This window comes from Oenanthe melanoleuca, chromosome 2 (assembly GCF_029582105.1).
Source record: "Oenanthe melanoleuca isolate GR-GAL-2019-014 chromosome 2, OMel1.0, whole genome shotgun sequence".
Classification (NCBI taxonomy): Eukaryota; Metazoa; Chordata; class Aves; order Passeriformes; family Muscicapidae; genus Oenanthe; species Oenanthe melanoleuca.
The window spans coordinates 126129939-126145311 of record NC_079335.1 but is presented as its reverse complement, the minus strand read 5'-3'; the positions used below and the strand labels follow the sequence as shown (position 1 = coordinate 126145311).

Below are 15373 nucleotides of genomic sequence, written 5' to 3'. Positions count from 1 at the left end.
GGAGAAAGTAGTTGGATACAAGTTTATTCTTCCCAAGCAACTGCAATAAAATAATCATTTTGTTGGGAGAATCACGTTCAAATGCTTAATTTCACAGTGCCAGATTAGACACAAATAAAGCTTATTAAAAGAAAAATACAAATAAAGCTTATTAAAAGAAAAATACAAATAAATAGGCTTATACTCAGTAGCTCAATACTATACTATATCCTGAAGAGCTGGGTTCATCTGTGCAACAAAAGGATTATATAAAACTGCATTTTTGTGATGTAGTGCAGTAAGATGACTTGCAATTAAGATAATTTATGATGCTGTTTCACTCTTTCCATGCTCCCTTAAATAAGTCTGTATTTTTAGGTGTTATCTTCATCGACTTAGGTTGGGGAAGAGCACCTCTTTAATTTGGACTATAATGTCCATGTAACTAGTTGTGTAAGAAAAATGGATTTCAAGTGTTTTACTAGGAACCCACTTGAAATAATGTACAAAATGCTATAAAACAAGTGAAAGTGAGTTTATTCTGGGGATTTTTCTTCGGTTGAAAACATATAGATTTTGCTTATAATTATTTCTTACATAAATGCATGTAAAAACAAAGACATAAATGAGTCTGGTAATGCTCAAAATCAAATGCAGTGTAAGTAATTTGTATTTAGGGTATCATTGTTAGAAACACGAGAATCATTACTGTCCTTCTTGAAGCTTTTTATTTTCTCATTTCATAATTTTAATGTTAATAGTTCAATCTTTATAAAAATGAAAAATGTCAGCCTTAACTTTTAAACACATAAGACAATTAATGAGCAGAATGAAGTGTCTGTGCTACATATAAACGTGCAGGTTGCCCGTAATTTGATTGACAGGCACTGTGTGAATTACTGGCAACTGTTGCTTCTGCATACTTTTGTATTTTTAGAGTTGCCTTCTAACTGGCAGGCACAGATGGCCATAGGTTATAATTTTTGTGTATTTCTGAATTAAGTAAAGCACGTATATGATACTCTAAATTTCATTGTCTCAGTATCTTGTGTAATTACTCTATATGGGTTTTGATTTTAATTGGGAAGTTAGAATGTGGAATTTTTAGAACTAGTAAGAATATTTGTTCTCATTAAGTAGTCAATGTTATTTTGTGGTAACAGAAGTTGTGTAAAGTTTTCTTGGAAAAGATTATTCAGGTTTGGCACCTTTATCTTGCTAGTAATAAAGAATGTTCTGACACAAAGTCAGAGTAATTTGTTTCAGTGGTATTAAAGTCAGAAGGTTGCAAAGTATTTAGGAGTGCTCTTACGTAGAGTTTAAAATGCTTTTAGAGAAACCCTGTGAACTTTCATTTGAAGTACCAGGCTTGTTCTGCCTGTCTGTGAAGTTCAGTGTGGTATATAGCTTTTTTCCTTCTCAGATTCCTGTTAAAAATTAGGGCTAAAGTCTGTGTTCTAGGATGTGATAAATTGCAGTTACGTGTGTTTGATACAAAGAAAATTATAATTGAGGAGAAAAATAAGCACATAGGAGACATGAAAATAATTTATCTTTTACCAGAACCAGACTCAGCTCTTTCCACCTATTATTTCCAAAATTTAGATTGAAATTTAGCCTGGCTTTGGGCTCCATGAAAAGGTAGACTCACTTTTTCACTGCCTTACAGTCTCAGGAATGTTTTTCTAATATTATTTTTTGGGGAAGAAAGGCAGCATGTAAAGAAAATTACAAAACATGGCAGAAATTTGTTAACCACCTGACTGATCTAATATTTAATGACATAGTTTCATTGCTTTTTAGGCTGTACCTATTCTGGAAGACATTTCTTTTGACTTGAGTATTTTTTAAGATCTAAATATAGTGGAATTAGCATGCTTAATGCTTAGCTGTGTTACTGTATTGCAGTTGTTTTCTTAAAATAGTTATCCTGTAAGAATTCCAGGGGATTAATTAAAGGCGTCTCCAGCTGTTGATTTAACTATATTTAGTCAAACAGCTGATACAACTATAGACTTGTTAAAGAACAGGTGTTAAACCAGTTGCTTTAAGAAGAAATAAATTGAAATTACTACATAAACACGGCTCAGATTATTTGTAAATTTATTTTGATAATACATAGTGATACATGTCTGATGACTCTGCTGCTTTCAAGAAATTGAAATTCTGAATAGATTAATGTTTTAATGCTTATTTTTAGCCTCTAAGTTGCTGCTATGCTACTATGTAAAATAAATGTTTGGAGTTTATTTTTTTTATTAGCCTGACTGAAGCTCACTGTCTGTGAAAGACAATTACTTTTTGTGGTGTGAAGCATATTAATTTTTTATTAATTGTTATGATTTATTTAAATTTTAATTCTGAACAATTAATGAAGTATGGTTCTGCTGGTAAAAAGGAGAAAAAATGATCCTATTTGTAACGCACTTTACTGCGTCCAGTGAATTACTGAGATTTACTGTAGAAATTAACTGCAGTAAATGTAAAGTCTAACCCTAAAATTTTGTTGAATCAAACACAATATTGAAGGAAAAGCAGATATAAAATTGCAACCTAGCACATAGTTTTAGTGCTTAAGTGCTTTTTGTCTTCTGTTCAGGAGGGCAGTATCTGCCTTTTACTTTCAGAAGATAACCTGCTTCACAAGGCTGAATTAATCAAGAATTGAGTGGGAGAAAAGTACTTAAAATCTTAAACATATTTGTAATTGTATGGCCTTACAAAAAATGTCAGTGCAGAAACTTGATAAGGAGTTCATCTTTATAAAATATAGTACTAATTATGATTCTGTCTAATGATTTTTTTCTGTCAAGTGTGTTTTGTAGACAATTATTTGATCTGTTCCAAAGTCTTGAAGATGTGATACCTTTTGCAAGTTCCAGGCATTTTAGATTGTTTGTTAGTTGTTTGCTTTTGTTTTACCCGTATCTTCATATGATCAGATTTATTGAGCACAAGCTTTGTCTTGATTGCTGTGTATGCCTTAGGCCAGTAGAAATCCAGCATCTACCTTTCATTTGGTTAGTGTCTTGTATCATGTGTACCCTACCTAATTTAGTCTACTACATGCCACCAGTGGCTTTATTAGTTAATCTGAAGTTTTAACACAATACCCGACAACTTTGAATTTTTGCAATTTTTCATTTAGATGAAGGGGTATCATGTTATACATCTAGACCATGATAGGTAAGATTGTGTCTCCTTTTGGAGCTCTAAAATTTTATTTATTACTCTGTTTGTCATAGCCTCTACCACTTACTGTTCAGCTGTTAAGTGTTACTAAAATATGATCATTTGATAGGTTGACTTAAAACACCAGAGATCAAATTGTCTGTACACTTCCTAAAGTCTGTCTTTTAGTTGTGTCAGCAAAACATATCATATCCTGTGCTTTCATTCATAGGAAACTGATACTAAAATCAAAGTGTAGACTTACATGCATCTTTAAAACAGCAGGTGTTTCAGTTAATAGAATCTCATCTACATTTACATCTTGTTTAGGGTTCTGCAATTCCATGAGCTTACTGTTCTTAAATGGATGCCACAGCTGAAGTTACCCATGGCCTTCTGTGGATACCAAAACACCCCAGAAAAGTGCCTGAAGATAAATATTGATCCTTTTGTTTGGAAAGGGTGGTGGGATAACATGTTCATGCAGTCCAATGAACTGTAACTGTATGGAAAACAACTAATGCTTTCAGAGTATCCAAATCTAATATTAGAGTGAGTTTTTAAGAATGAATTAATATACAAACCCATCTTCTGGATGCAGTTTTTCAAAAGATTTTTGTGAAATGTGAAGGACGACGTGGCAAAGCAGTAAAGTGTTCTTGTTCAAAACTTAGTGGAAAACATCATATAACTTACTAAAAACTCTCAGTTTAGCAAAGTAGTAAAACCTTTCTTCTCTCATTCTTTTATAAAACTTAATTGTAACGTTTGTATCGCCATTATCAAAATTTATTCAACAAAACTTTAGCTCTGGCCTGGAATTTACTTGCTAGGCAAGTTGGATTATTTTAGAAAAGCTTAGGGAGTAGAGGAAAAAACATTTTTCTTTAACATGTTTGTGAATCCATTTGTTAATATCCTCCTTTCCCACCTCCCCTCCAAAAGTTCTTTCAAAAGGTTTTAGGACATTGAAGACTTGACTTTGTTTCTGCACCATTTGGGGTTTTTCAGCCTAGCTGAAGAATATTTCAAGATCCACTTTTTAATTAAAGTTAAACAGAAACCTGATGGAGCAAGAGTGTATTTCTGTTGGTGCATAACTCTTTTGCCTACCCATTGTAACTGAGCTTCTGAAATCTTGCAAAAGTGACTGATAGTGCCTTTTGAGACAGAACCCTACTGGTGATCCTCATCACTCAATGCAGAGTAAATGAGGCTTGGTTTTATGTTAGTGCCTTTAGCCTGGATGGCCAAAGGCTTCCTAATGTTTTAGGCTTCAAGTGTGGATGATCTGTGTTTTTTTTAGAAAGCAGTACAAAACAAGCTTCTATTGCCCTCTAATTTTTGTCGCTAACACCTTGTCCCAGTTATTTCCTCTTTCCTTTGGGGGCATTCGGTAATAATGTGGGTCAGATGATTTTTTAACCCTCAAGATCAGCAGAGATAGCATTCAATATGAGCAGAGTAAAATTAAAAAGCAGATAGAATCATTATGTAAATAATTTAGGTAGAAGCAGTTTAGTTAAAGACCAGTTGAGCAATTTTTTTTTATAAGTTAGTTTGAGGCATTGCTTTTCTTGGAGCAGTCCAGCATTGAAATGTGCTTGGCATACTTGTGTCAGTCACTGTAACCTGACTTAGAATGAATTTTCATATACTTAGCTTCCATTCTGTGTCCAGAAAATAACCCAGCTGTAATGAACTTAGCTGGTCCTAGATCTGTTCCTCTTTAACCTCTTGGGACAGGGAAGAGCAGACCAGATCAGAACTACACTAATTCTGAGGCTTTCCAGCTCACAGTGCCATCTGGCGGGGTTCATTCCAGTTCAGTGCCCTTGGTAATTAGCACTGCCAACAGAACTCTTAACTTGATAAAGACTGGCTAAAAAGAATTGTTCCTCTCATTATCCTGTGTTGCCCTTCAAGATACCATAGCTATAATTGTAAATTATGGTGATCCCGTTGGTTTTCTTCAGAGGACTCCAAAGGAAGTCTCTGAGGCTGAAAGAGTCTCAGGCTTTTATTTAGGAGGAGAATATAGGATTTCTTCTTTGGAAATTTTCATATTCTTCTTGTCATCACCTGATACTCATGAGCCACTTTAGTTTCCATAAGGAGAGACATTCTAAGGTCTTGTTCAACTGTTTGAGAAAATCTGGCTGTGAGTGCAACATAAAAATCAGTGGATTTGTAAATACCTCATTCCTGGTGATTATTTTTTGTTCATTCAACCTAATGTTTCCCATTTAGTAAATTCAGCATCTGTTGAATGGAACAAATAACCTAAAGCTCTGTTTGGCTCAACAGATAAGCAGATTGAAACTTGGAAAGAATGTTAATTCTTTACTTACAGTTTGGATTTTCAGCTATGACATAATATGTTTAAAGTATTTGCAGGTTGCTTGCTCATTCATCTTCTTTTTGTGGGTTTTTATCTCAGGATTTAAAAAGAGTTGTGATAATCTTTATTTGTTGATTAGCAGAATGGAATCAATACATTTCACTAGGAAGATGTCTGTTTATTCTCCGTCTTGGCAACTTTTCATTCATCTTACTTTCAATTATCCTTTGCTTAGTATAGACATCAGGAACCTAGAAGAAGCAGGCACTATAAACTTACCTACACTTTAGGAGTTCGTGCTTTGCCAAGACAACTGTCAGTGCTTAGACCTTGAGAACATGACAAAAGTGACAAAGTGCCACTTTCTTCTCTAATACTAGTTAACTGTTCAACATCTCTTTAGGAGGCAGACTAGCTTTTACAAAACTTGATAGCCTAACAGCAGATGAGTTTTCAATAGCTCAGGTGAGATTTACTGCCTAAATCTCAGTGTTGCTGTCTCCTAGACTCTCTTCCTTATTCCATTGAGGGCCTCATATCTGCTGCTATGAAACATAAAAATGTTACTGTTTTATTGGAACCATAAAGCCAGGTCATGGGTGAGAGAGATTATGGCAGGAATTTTTCAGTTATCCAGGGTGAGGTGGAATAGATAAGCTTAAACCACAGCAAATGTCCAACTTCTAAACCATGTCAAAATTTCAGTTTCAGGTTGGTTATTTTAGTTTGTCACTATTGGCTTTCAGTCAAGAATTCTTGGGATGTGTATGTGCTTAATAAATGATCAAAACAAATCCCACCTCAGGACTCTGCTTTTTTTCATTTTTGTGTTCCTGAAAGCTTCTGTAGGTATAATTACTTACCTGTGGTGGAGGGGAATAGGCACTTGACCTATCATTATTATGGCATGTGACTTTTAAATTAGTCATTCACCTTTTAAGACAAGGTGGCAGTCTGTCTCAATCTACGTGTTCTGGTTTCACTTTCCCTCTCAGTAATCTTTCAGAATTTATTCAGTGATGGGGGATTAGGAGCAATATAATTAGAAAAGCCTGAGCCTTTCTATTACAGGACTGGTTATGATGTATCATGAGTTTCATGAAATATCCAAGTGTTATTCTGTACTTGCAGTCAGATCTGTCAAGGTCTGGGATATATCGTAGTTCCCACTTACACAATGCAATTTGCCACGTTGCATATTATACATTCAGGTGGAGCTTAAAGTGGATTTTATAGCATTTGCTCTATATGCAGAATAAATATACCTTTCTGAGGCAAATTTGTGCCTTTTGCGTTGGTGGAAAGTTTCAAGCAACACCTGACAAAAAGTTCTATTTCACTTTTTCTTCCCCTCATTATGCTCAGTTGCAGATACTGTTCCTGTAGAGAATTTCAGTCTGCTAAATCGAAAGTTTGAAATATGCTTTCTAAACTTAAATAAAACATTTGCATTGAAGCACTGAAGCCAGGATTTTTTTGTTAGGCTTATTGGGCTTTTTCTGCTGTATTGTGAGATAGTCTCAAATAACAAATGGTATTGTTGTTATCAAATTCTATTCTACAAAACAGAATTGCAAGGGGGCTTTTCAGTGATACCATAAGTATTTAACCTCCAAACTGATGTTTTAGGCATTTACTGTGGTAGGCATTGAGAGTCATTTCAAAGTTTAATGGTTTCTCTTCATTGCTGCCAGGGCATGCTGCTTGCTCTGGGGTAGCTTGCCAGGTTAACTCTCAGGTCATCTTCAGCAGAGCTACACATCACCCCTGTCAGTCCCCAGCTGTCACTGCAATGTGGGATAATTCCATCCTGGGTGCAAGAAATTACATTTATTTTTATTAACTCACATGCAGTTCTTCTTGGCTTAGACTTCCAGCATGTTGAAGTCTCACTATATGGTGAGTCTCTCTTCTACTGTATCTGGCTTTCCACCAGTTTGTTGTGATCCATGAACTTGGTTAAGATGTATTCAGTTTTATCATCCAGATTATCTGTAAAGAATACTGCAGGGCTGTCAATTTATCTTTCAGCCACTAACTATTGTTTTAGCTAGGGACCAGAAAATTCAAAAGTCCTTGTCTACTTTCATTGGATGAGTGATCTAAATATGATCAGGTCTGACATGGAACATTTCTCATTGGACAGCAGACTGTTTAAGAACTTCTGACAAAGAATAAGTCCTGTCTGTGAGGACATGTTAATCTGAAGTTTAAGCAGTGTCTGGAACATCTTTTGAAGTTATAGTAGTTGAGAAATGCAAAATCATGATGTAGACTTCCATTCATACTCTTTTTGTACTGTGTAAAAACTAAAAAGTGTAATTACTTGCTTGTAGCAGCTTGTCTGAGGTTCATTTTTGTTGCCAGTCTGTAAGTTTGTGACTCATTCTTTTATACTTTTCTCTTAAATGAATATAAAAAAAGAAACAAGAGCTTTACTCAAGAGAAGCTGTGAGAGATGAACAGACCCTGCTCTTTCTGTAAGAAGTGCCTGTGTAGCACTGAATTGGAGATGAGTTTGGTTTTAGAAAGCTGAAGTTTGAATCTAAAAATGTTTTTGTATAGGTACATGAAATGTGACTGTACAGCTGTACTTGTACAGGATGTGCTATGCCTATAAATTTCTTCACAATTAGAAGGGGTTTTTTTAACCAGTACCTAGCAAATATGTTTTATATTATTTCCTAACATTCTTCTTTGGAAGCAGTGAGCACTTTCAATTTCTGTTAACTGTAATACTTCTGGAAATGTGCCTCTCCACATCTGTTACATTATCTGAGAATGTTAAGGAATAACAAACATTTGTAAAGCAGCATACAGTTTTAAATGATGCTTAATGTGTTTCTGTTCTAAAAAGTCTTTTAAACATGTGAACTAAAAATATAGCTATTGATGCTTTAGAAAAGTAGCTTCATTGATTTTCAGGGCTTTTTTAAAATACTGTCTTCTGCTGATATATAGACAGTGATTAAATATTCAGTTTTTGTTCAGACTTTTTTTTAAGTGCTTAAGAGATTAAGTTTTGCATTCTGTTGGTGCCAAATTTTATTTTACCAAGGACTTTCACTCTAGAAACAGTTCAGTCAGACCATATTTGAAGCTAATCAATGGACAGTGTAACCCAACAATCCAGATTGCTGGCACAAGTACCAGCAAAGGTCAGAACCTGCTGAAGGTAGCTGGAAAAATCAATAATGCTGCTGTTGTAATTATAGCAGTACATTAACTATCATAACTGACATGATTTACACAAGTAATCCCCTCCACTCTGCAAGTTAGTTTCCTTCTGTCTCAAGAGTATTTAGTTCCTAATAGCGATTGATTCTTCTCTGCGTTTCTGACTTTCTGCCAGTTGGAAGATACTGGCAATTAAAATTGAAGATAATGTTGTATGAAGGAGTTGGTAATTTTGGTGCAGTCTGTGATGTGGGAATTGGTGCTAGCATGTTGGTTTGAGATTCATTAGTAGGAATAATTAGAACTGGATAATTGCATATATTATCTAAATACCTGAGTTCTTCTATTCAGTTGTTCTTTTACTGTGGGAAATTATTTTGAAAAGTATACCCATTATCAGTCTGCATGCTGCTCTCTTGTAGTCTGGTGACTCTCAGTGTTTTTCTGTTTTTAAGAGACAACATCTTGCAACAGAATTTAGTGTTAATATCAATTTCCCATTCTTCAAACTGATTGAAAGCTGAGTAGTTGTTGTAAATGGCACTTCTGAAACTCTGGAAGTAAACAAGTAATTCTTCCTGCACAATTTTATTGTTCCTTTATATGCATTAAAAGGAAAGAAACATATTTTCATTCTCATTTCATTGTACACTGGGTATTTGATAGAAATATTGCAGACAATAATTTATTTTTTCTAAGTGCTATGAAGTGAACATGCCTTTTTCCAAGAGTATTGTTTTTTTGCCCAGAAGCAGGACTTGAAAAAACCTGTGAGCTGGGAATTGTAAGTTGTTAGTTTATTTCGTTGCAAAAGCTGTGAGTCAAGGAGCAAAATCAATTGTTCTTCACTACTGAAAAGTACAGATGAAATTTTTAACAGGATTCAGTATTGCTGGCAGGATCCAAACAAGGTCTTATCAGCATGATGGGAGAAGCTGGAAGCAACATCTTGACAGATAGGTGAATAGTGGTAAAAATGCTCTGGATTGGTTTTCATGTGTGCTAAAAACATATTGTTAAGTGGATCATGGCTGACTGTGTTCCTGATGCTTTCCCAGGGTAAGGTGCTCGTTCTCTCTTGGATCTCAGAGGGGTATCAATGCAGAGACCCTGTTCTGAGTGTCCTTCACCTTCTGTTCCTTTGCATCCTTCAGCTTCTGTTTCTTTGCCTCCTGTGTTTACATACTGGGCTCTTGCTTGCAATTTTTGTAACTTGGCAGAGACTTTGAATTGTTTCAAAACTGCAGATTCAGAACTGATGGAAGCAGCATTAAGTTCTCCACAGGCTTAGTTGTGGCATAATTAAGCTGGTGTGCCTAGAAGAAAGGATAAGACATTGTGTAAGTGTGTATTTGTTTCACATTTTGTTCATGCTGGAAAAATCTGTTTTTCTTTAAATACAAAATCTGGGAGTATTTTTCTTTTTAATTGAAAATTTTAGTTCTAAAGAATTTGTTTTCCTTGGCTCCCATGACTGCTGGTGGACTTTTCCCTGCTTGTCATTGGAACAATGATAGATCCTTGACTGTAGTTCATGAGAGGGAATTCAGTGTCTGAGACTCCCCTGTTTTGATGTGAGCATCACACAATCTTTGGTCAGCAGTAGCTTTTTGCTGTGCCACTTCTCTTATTTATAGCTTCTCTTATTTATAGTTTTAAAATTAGATAAAAAATATGAATTTAAAGATACGTTGCATTAGTAGTCAGACAGTTCTGTGTGTACCTGAATGTGTGGGGTTAAAAGTGCTATGATTTGTGCATGCATCCATCACTACTAGTGCAGTTATTTCCAAACCCCAGATCCTCATACAGAATTTGTCATTTGAGAACTTGTGTAATACAAAAATGTAACATTTTAATTTTCACATATGTTTAGCTTTCATATGTGCTCATCTTCATCACTGTTTTAAATAGAAAAAAAAATAGGATCTGCTTATAACTGCCATGGTAGATTTTAATCTGTTAATTCTGAAGAAGTGAAAGTTGAAAACTTAATTTTGAAAGGAGGGAAATCTGGCATGCCCAGATGCTTCGGTTAAAATATGCAAAATACTTGAGGAGAGACAAGAAGTAATTCATTTGTCCTTGAGCTGCACGTCTAATTTTGTAGACAAATAAAGACTGTAAAGCTGCTTTAAAAAAGCCAACTTAACTTTCCATTACAGAAGGTTTCAATCAAGTTGGGGAAGAGAGTTCTTGACCAGTGGCACTACATTTCATTTATTACTTAGAAATAAAGCATTAAAAAAGCAAAATCTCTCAGTAGTTACATTCAAAGTCAGGTTCTTTGCTTTCTGTCATTGGGACATTTCAACAAATTCTGCTTTTCTTTTGGATAAACTAAAAAAATTTTGTTGAGATAAATTTACAGTTTTAGGAGAATGTAGTAATATCTTAAGGGAACAACTGGAAGCTTTACCCTTCCCATTTTTGAGGAAGTAAATAATTTTGAGAAACTGAATCTCTCTTCAGTTGGGTTTGAGGGTGGTTGGTTGGCTGTTTTGGGGTGGTTTTTTTCTCTAAAACTTTGACATAGAAGGAGACTATTCTTTCTTTTCCTGTTTAGAATTTTTGTGATTTAATGGATTTTTTGTGAAATAACAAAAGATACATATTTTAAAAATAGAAAAAAAATCACAAAGTTGAACTAATTAGAAAAGTAGTAGGGAGGAGGTAAGCATTAAGTACTTAGGTGAGCAGCAAATGTTCGGGTCCTCCTACTGTAAACAGAGCAGGAGCCATATGCCAAGCTGTGCGTCGTCCTAAGAAAGGAGAGGAGGCTGAAGAAACCCACAAATACAAATAAAGGGACAAAAGTGTAGACCAGCCACAAGTCAGAGCTGATCTCTCAGTGATGCATTTAGACTGGGGCTTCTCAGCTTTCTTGGAGCCAGATGAGAACTAGAAACCCTTCAGGTGACATCGTGCACTGTAACCAAACGGTGACTGGGAAGGGGGATCCGTGTGTCCTGTCCAGTTTGGATGTTCCTGAAGAAGCTGGATGGAAGCCTGGCTTTCTCGACTGGTGAATATCATGAGCAAATATATTGTCATTTCTATATTTGTTTTCTAACAATTGTAGCATATTTATTTAAAAAAACATGATATTTGAGTATTGGTTGATGTTGAACGTTTAAAGCTTTAGGGTTTTTATTTGTATGCTTTACATTGGAGCTACAATTATGAAATGTATTGCAGCACTTAATGTTGGATGCTTCAATTGGAAAGTAATGATTCTTGTTTTCAGATTTTATTGATAAGATCTTTTTAGTTTTGAATTTTAATTGGTAAACCCCTATGTGCTTTGCTTTTCTTGTTTGAACAAAAATTCTGTTCTTGTTAAGAAAAAAATATTTTAAATGGATTTTCTTGTGTAAACCACTGTAAAGTGATTAAAAGTGATAAGCTCTTCAAAAGGCAGTGTCTTACCGTATTTGAATAGCTTACATACTAATTGGTTTTTAAACTGTGTGCCTGGCTCACCTGTGACTTTTTGTTCATCAGCATGTTTTGCTACAAGGTAGTGTGTCTCTGTAATTTGCTCACTTTTTGGTTTTAGGGTATTCTCTTAATACGTCTTTTGATACTTTGCTATTTCTTTATGTTTTCAGTAGCCGGATCAGTTTTTTGTGTTAACTTTTTTAAAAGCATTGTTTATTTATGTACTTGCTGGAAGAGAAGTTTGCTTTTATCTGTCTCAGAAATAAAAATATAAAGAAATTTCTGTGAATTATTTTAAGGTTTTTATGAAACTGAAAAATGAAATCAGATTATTTAATTGCATTTGTCCTTTATAATGACATTTGTACTTTTACCTTTGAATGTTTTGATTTTTAGGTATCAGTCTGTGGAACACTAACTTGCGAGTATGCAACTGTAAAGGAATTACTTAACTGAATGTTGGTTTACATTTAAGATTTTGTTAAAGCAAAGTATGTAAATGGACAAATAATCTCGGTCTGTCTCACACGCAACATTAACTTCCAGCTTGTTTTCAGCAGTGATTAGTTTGAAGCTTTATGTAGAATAGTGGATAAGTCTTTGTAGAGGATGTCATTAGTAATAAAGAGGAAAACTTTCACCTTTAACAAGATTTTGTCTTCTATACAGCTTGCCCAATTTAGGCAGCGGAAGGCGCAAACTGATGGTCAAAATGGATCAAAGAAGCAGAAAAAGAAGAAGAAAACAGCAAACATCAAAGATGAAGAATCAATACAAGATGGGATTGAAACTGATCAATCTCGAGGTGATGAAATATCCACATGCAGCAGTCGAAGGGGAGCAGCTGCCACTGCTGACTTTGCTATTATCAGGACTTTGCATAGTGGAGAAATTATCAAACACACCCAGGCTTACACCATTGAGGTAAGTTTGTCTCAGGCTATAAACAGTCACTTTGGGGGTGAGTGGGCATAAGATAATCCATTCATTTTGAGAGTGGGAATAAAGGAATTGGATGAGATTTTGCACACTATTTCTTTTCTTCATCTGTCTGACTTAGAGTGTCCAGAGAAGACACTTTCTACCTGCCTGCTGGTGTCATTTTTTTATTGTCGTCAGTTCCCTGTAGAGTATGGAAAGTGTGTTTGTACATCTATACTCCTTTAATGTGCATAAATTAATTTTGTTTTATTAGAAGTTGGAAATTGGAGTGCATTTTTGATCTCTGCACCTATGGCTACACCAAAAGTCAAAACTAAACATCTTTCTTGTATTCATGATATAATTTGAGTCACTCAAATTGTTAATGAGGACAAGGAATGAATTTAGAAATCACTACTGAGAACTGGGTGATTTAAGAGATTGATGAACAGTTATTCTACTCTTACTATTTAATGAAATGTAATCCTAATTGCTGTTGGTTGAAAGTACATGCTCTGGGAAGTTTGGAACATGCTGTGTGACATACACTGGCAGTCCAGTTTAGTTCTGGGTGGGCATGAATTCATGCAATGCCATTATAGATAGAAGGGACAAGAACGGCTGATTTTATTTACAGAATAACTTACTCCTTTCATGAAACCAGTGCTTCTGAAATGACACAAGTGGCATTCTGAGGAAGCATCTCAATGCAGATTCCAAACTCTGTGAGGATGAATACAGTAATTTTTGAGAGATGTGGAACAGGTGAATGCTCTGCATTTTAATTTGCCAGTCTTGTACTGGGATAGACCATTTGTAACCATCTCCATTACTGAATTCTCAGCAACTGAGGATTAACTGAGAAATTATACTTTTTGAAAGGTTTTTGCATTTTTGCTAAAAAAACTCCCAAACTTACCATGATGGAGGGGCAGGCAGACTAAGTCATACATGCAAATGAAAAGTAATCAATCAATTTATTTTACAGTTTTAAGCCTATAATACACTAGATTATATATATTAATAATATATGTATCAATATATATCAATATATAAATGTATTTCAATATATATCAATATATATCAAAATATCAATACACTACATATTTTGAACCTTGTGGCTTTAATATGTAGCTTTTAATTCTTAGAAAGCTCATGTCAGGGCTTCAAAACTGTAGTAACTCAATAAAACTGTTCAACTCAGATTTTCCTGGAGGAGATAAGAAATTTGGTAACACAATGACTATTTTCAAAGATGAAGATATGACTTTTTTGCCTCCTAGGAAAAGAGAAAGATGTAGTTTATGGAATTAATCAAGATAGGGCTGCTAGGGAAGAGAGGTATTCAGAGAGATTCACTTAAACTGTTGTTTTAATAATGCAATAGTCTACATAAATATGAGGACTATATGAAGTAATTTCCTTGATCAAATATATTTTGAAGCTGGAGATGGATTCTGCTAGTGTATTTCTTTTGTTAGGATAAATATCTCTACTACAGCTGGAGAAACAGGGTAAAGTACAGTCATAGAATAACTTCAGTTAAAAGGGACCTTTGAGGTCATCTAGTCCAATCCTGTGCTCAAAGCGGGTCTAATTAGATCAGGTTGGTCAAAGTGGCCTGTGTTGGCCTCTAAATACATACAGTATAAGACATAGATGATTTTAGAAATGGAAAAAATATCTACACTGCAGTTGCTAAAGGTTGTACACATAGATACATTCTTAAGATGGGGTGTGATTTTTATGAGGTCTGTCTTACTCCCAAAGCAACTTATCCTTTGTTTAAATAAATAGATATGGAGATGCACTGGAGTTTCTGGTTTCTTGGGGGGAGGTGGTTTGTTGGTTTGTTTCTTTTTTAAAATATAGCTTTAAAAGAATAAGCATTAGAGTAATGTAAATTTGTAATTTGACTCTGTTGAGTTATTTTGTGACTTTTAAACCAGTATTCACTTCCACAGAAAAAAAAAACCAAACCACCCTGCTCCCAATTGGGAGAGCATTTGCATTTTTCTTTGTTAAATGTAGCCTGTAGCCTCCTTGTTTATATTACTTAAATAAATAATCAGTGTTTTGCAGTTGGAAGGTGATTGCTAAAGTCTTCGAAGTATTAATAGAGGAGGAAAAACTCTGAAAGTGTGTCAGTGAATCTCATAATTTACTGGTTTTAGTCTTACAAGTGCAATGATTTGGACAGAGAGCCTGTATTACAGTAATTGGATTGGAGCTTGCTGGGTTGAAATGGCAGCCAGTGTAATAGGCAGTTTCAGGCTAATCTCTGCAGTGGAGAATTACAGCTTTGAGCTGTTTGCTTTTTCACCCAGCATTAAGTCGTCGTAG

The 15373-nt window shown here is 34.9% G+C and overlaps 1 protein-coding gene across 6 annotated transcripts in view; it reads left to right on the top strand.

The window, feature by feature from the left end:
• The window catches only part of AKAP9 (A-kinase anchoring protein 9), a 105729-nt gene that overhangs the window by 14867 nt on the left and 75489 nt on the right, over positions 1–15373 (top strand). For all 6 annotated transcript variants that reach the window (XM_056486066.1, XM_056486062.1, XM_056486064.1 and 3 more), the window contains exon 2: positions 12779–13033. In XM_056486066.1, coding sequence (XP_056342041.1) covers positions 12779–13033 — 255 coding nt within the window. The remainder of the gene's footprint in view (positions 1–12778; positions 13034–15373) is intronic.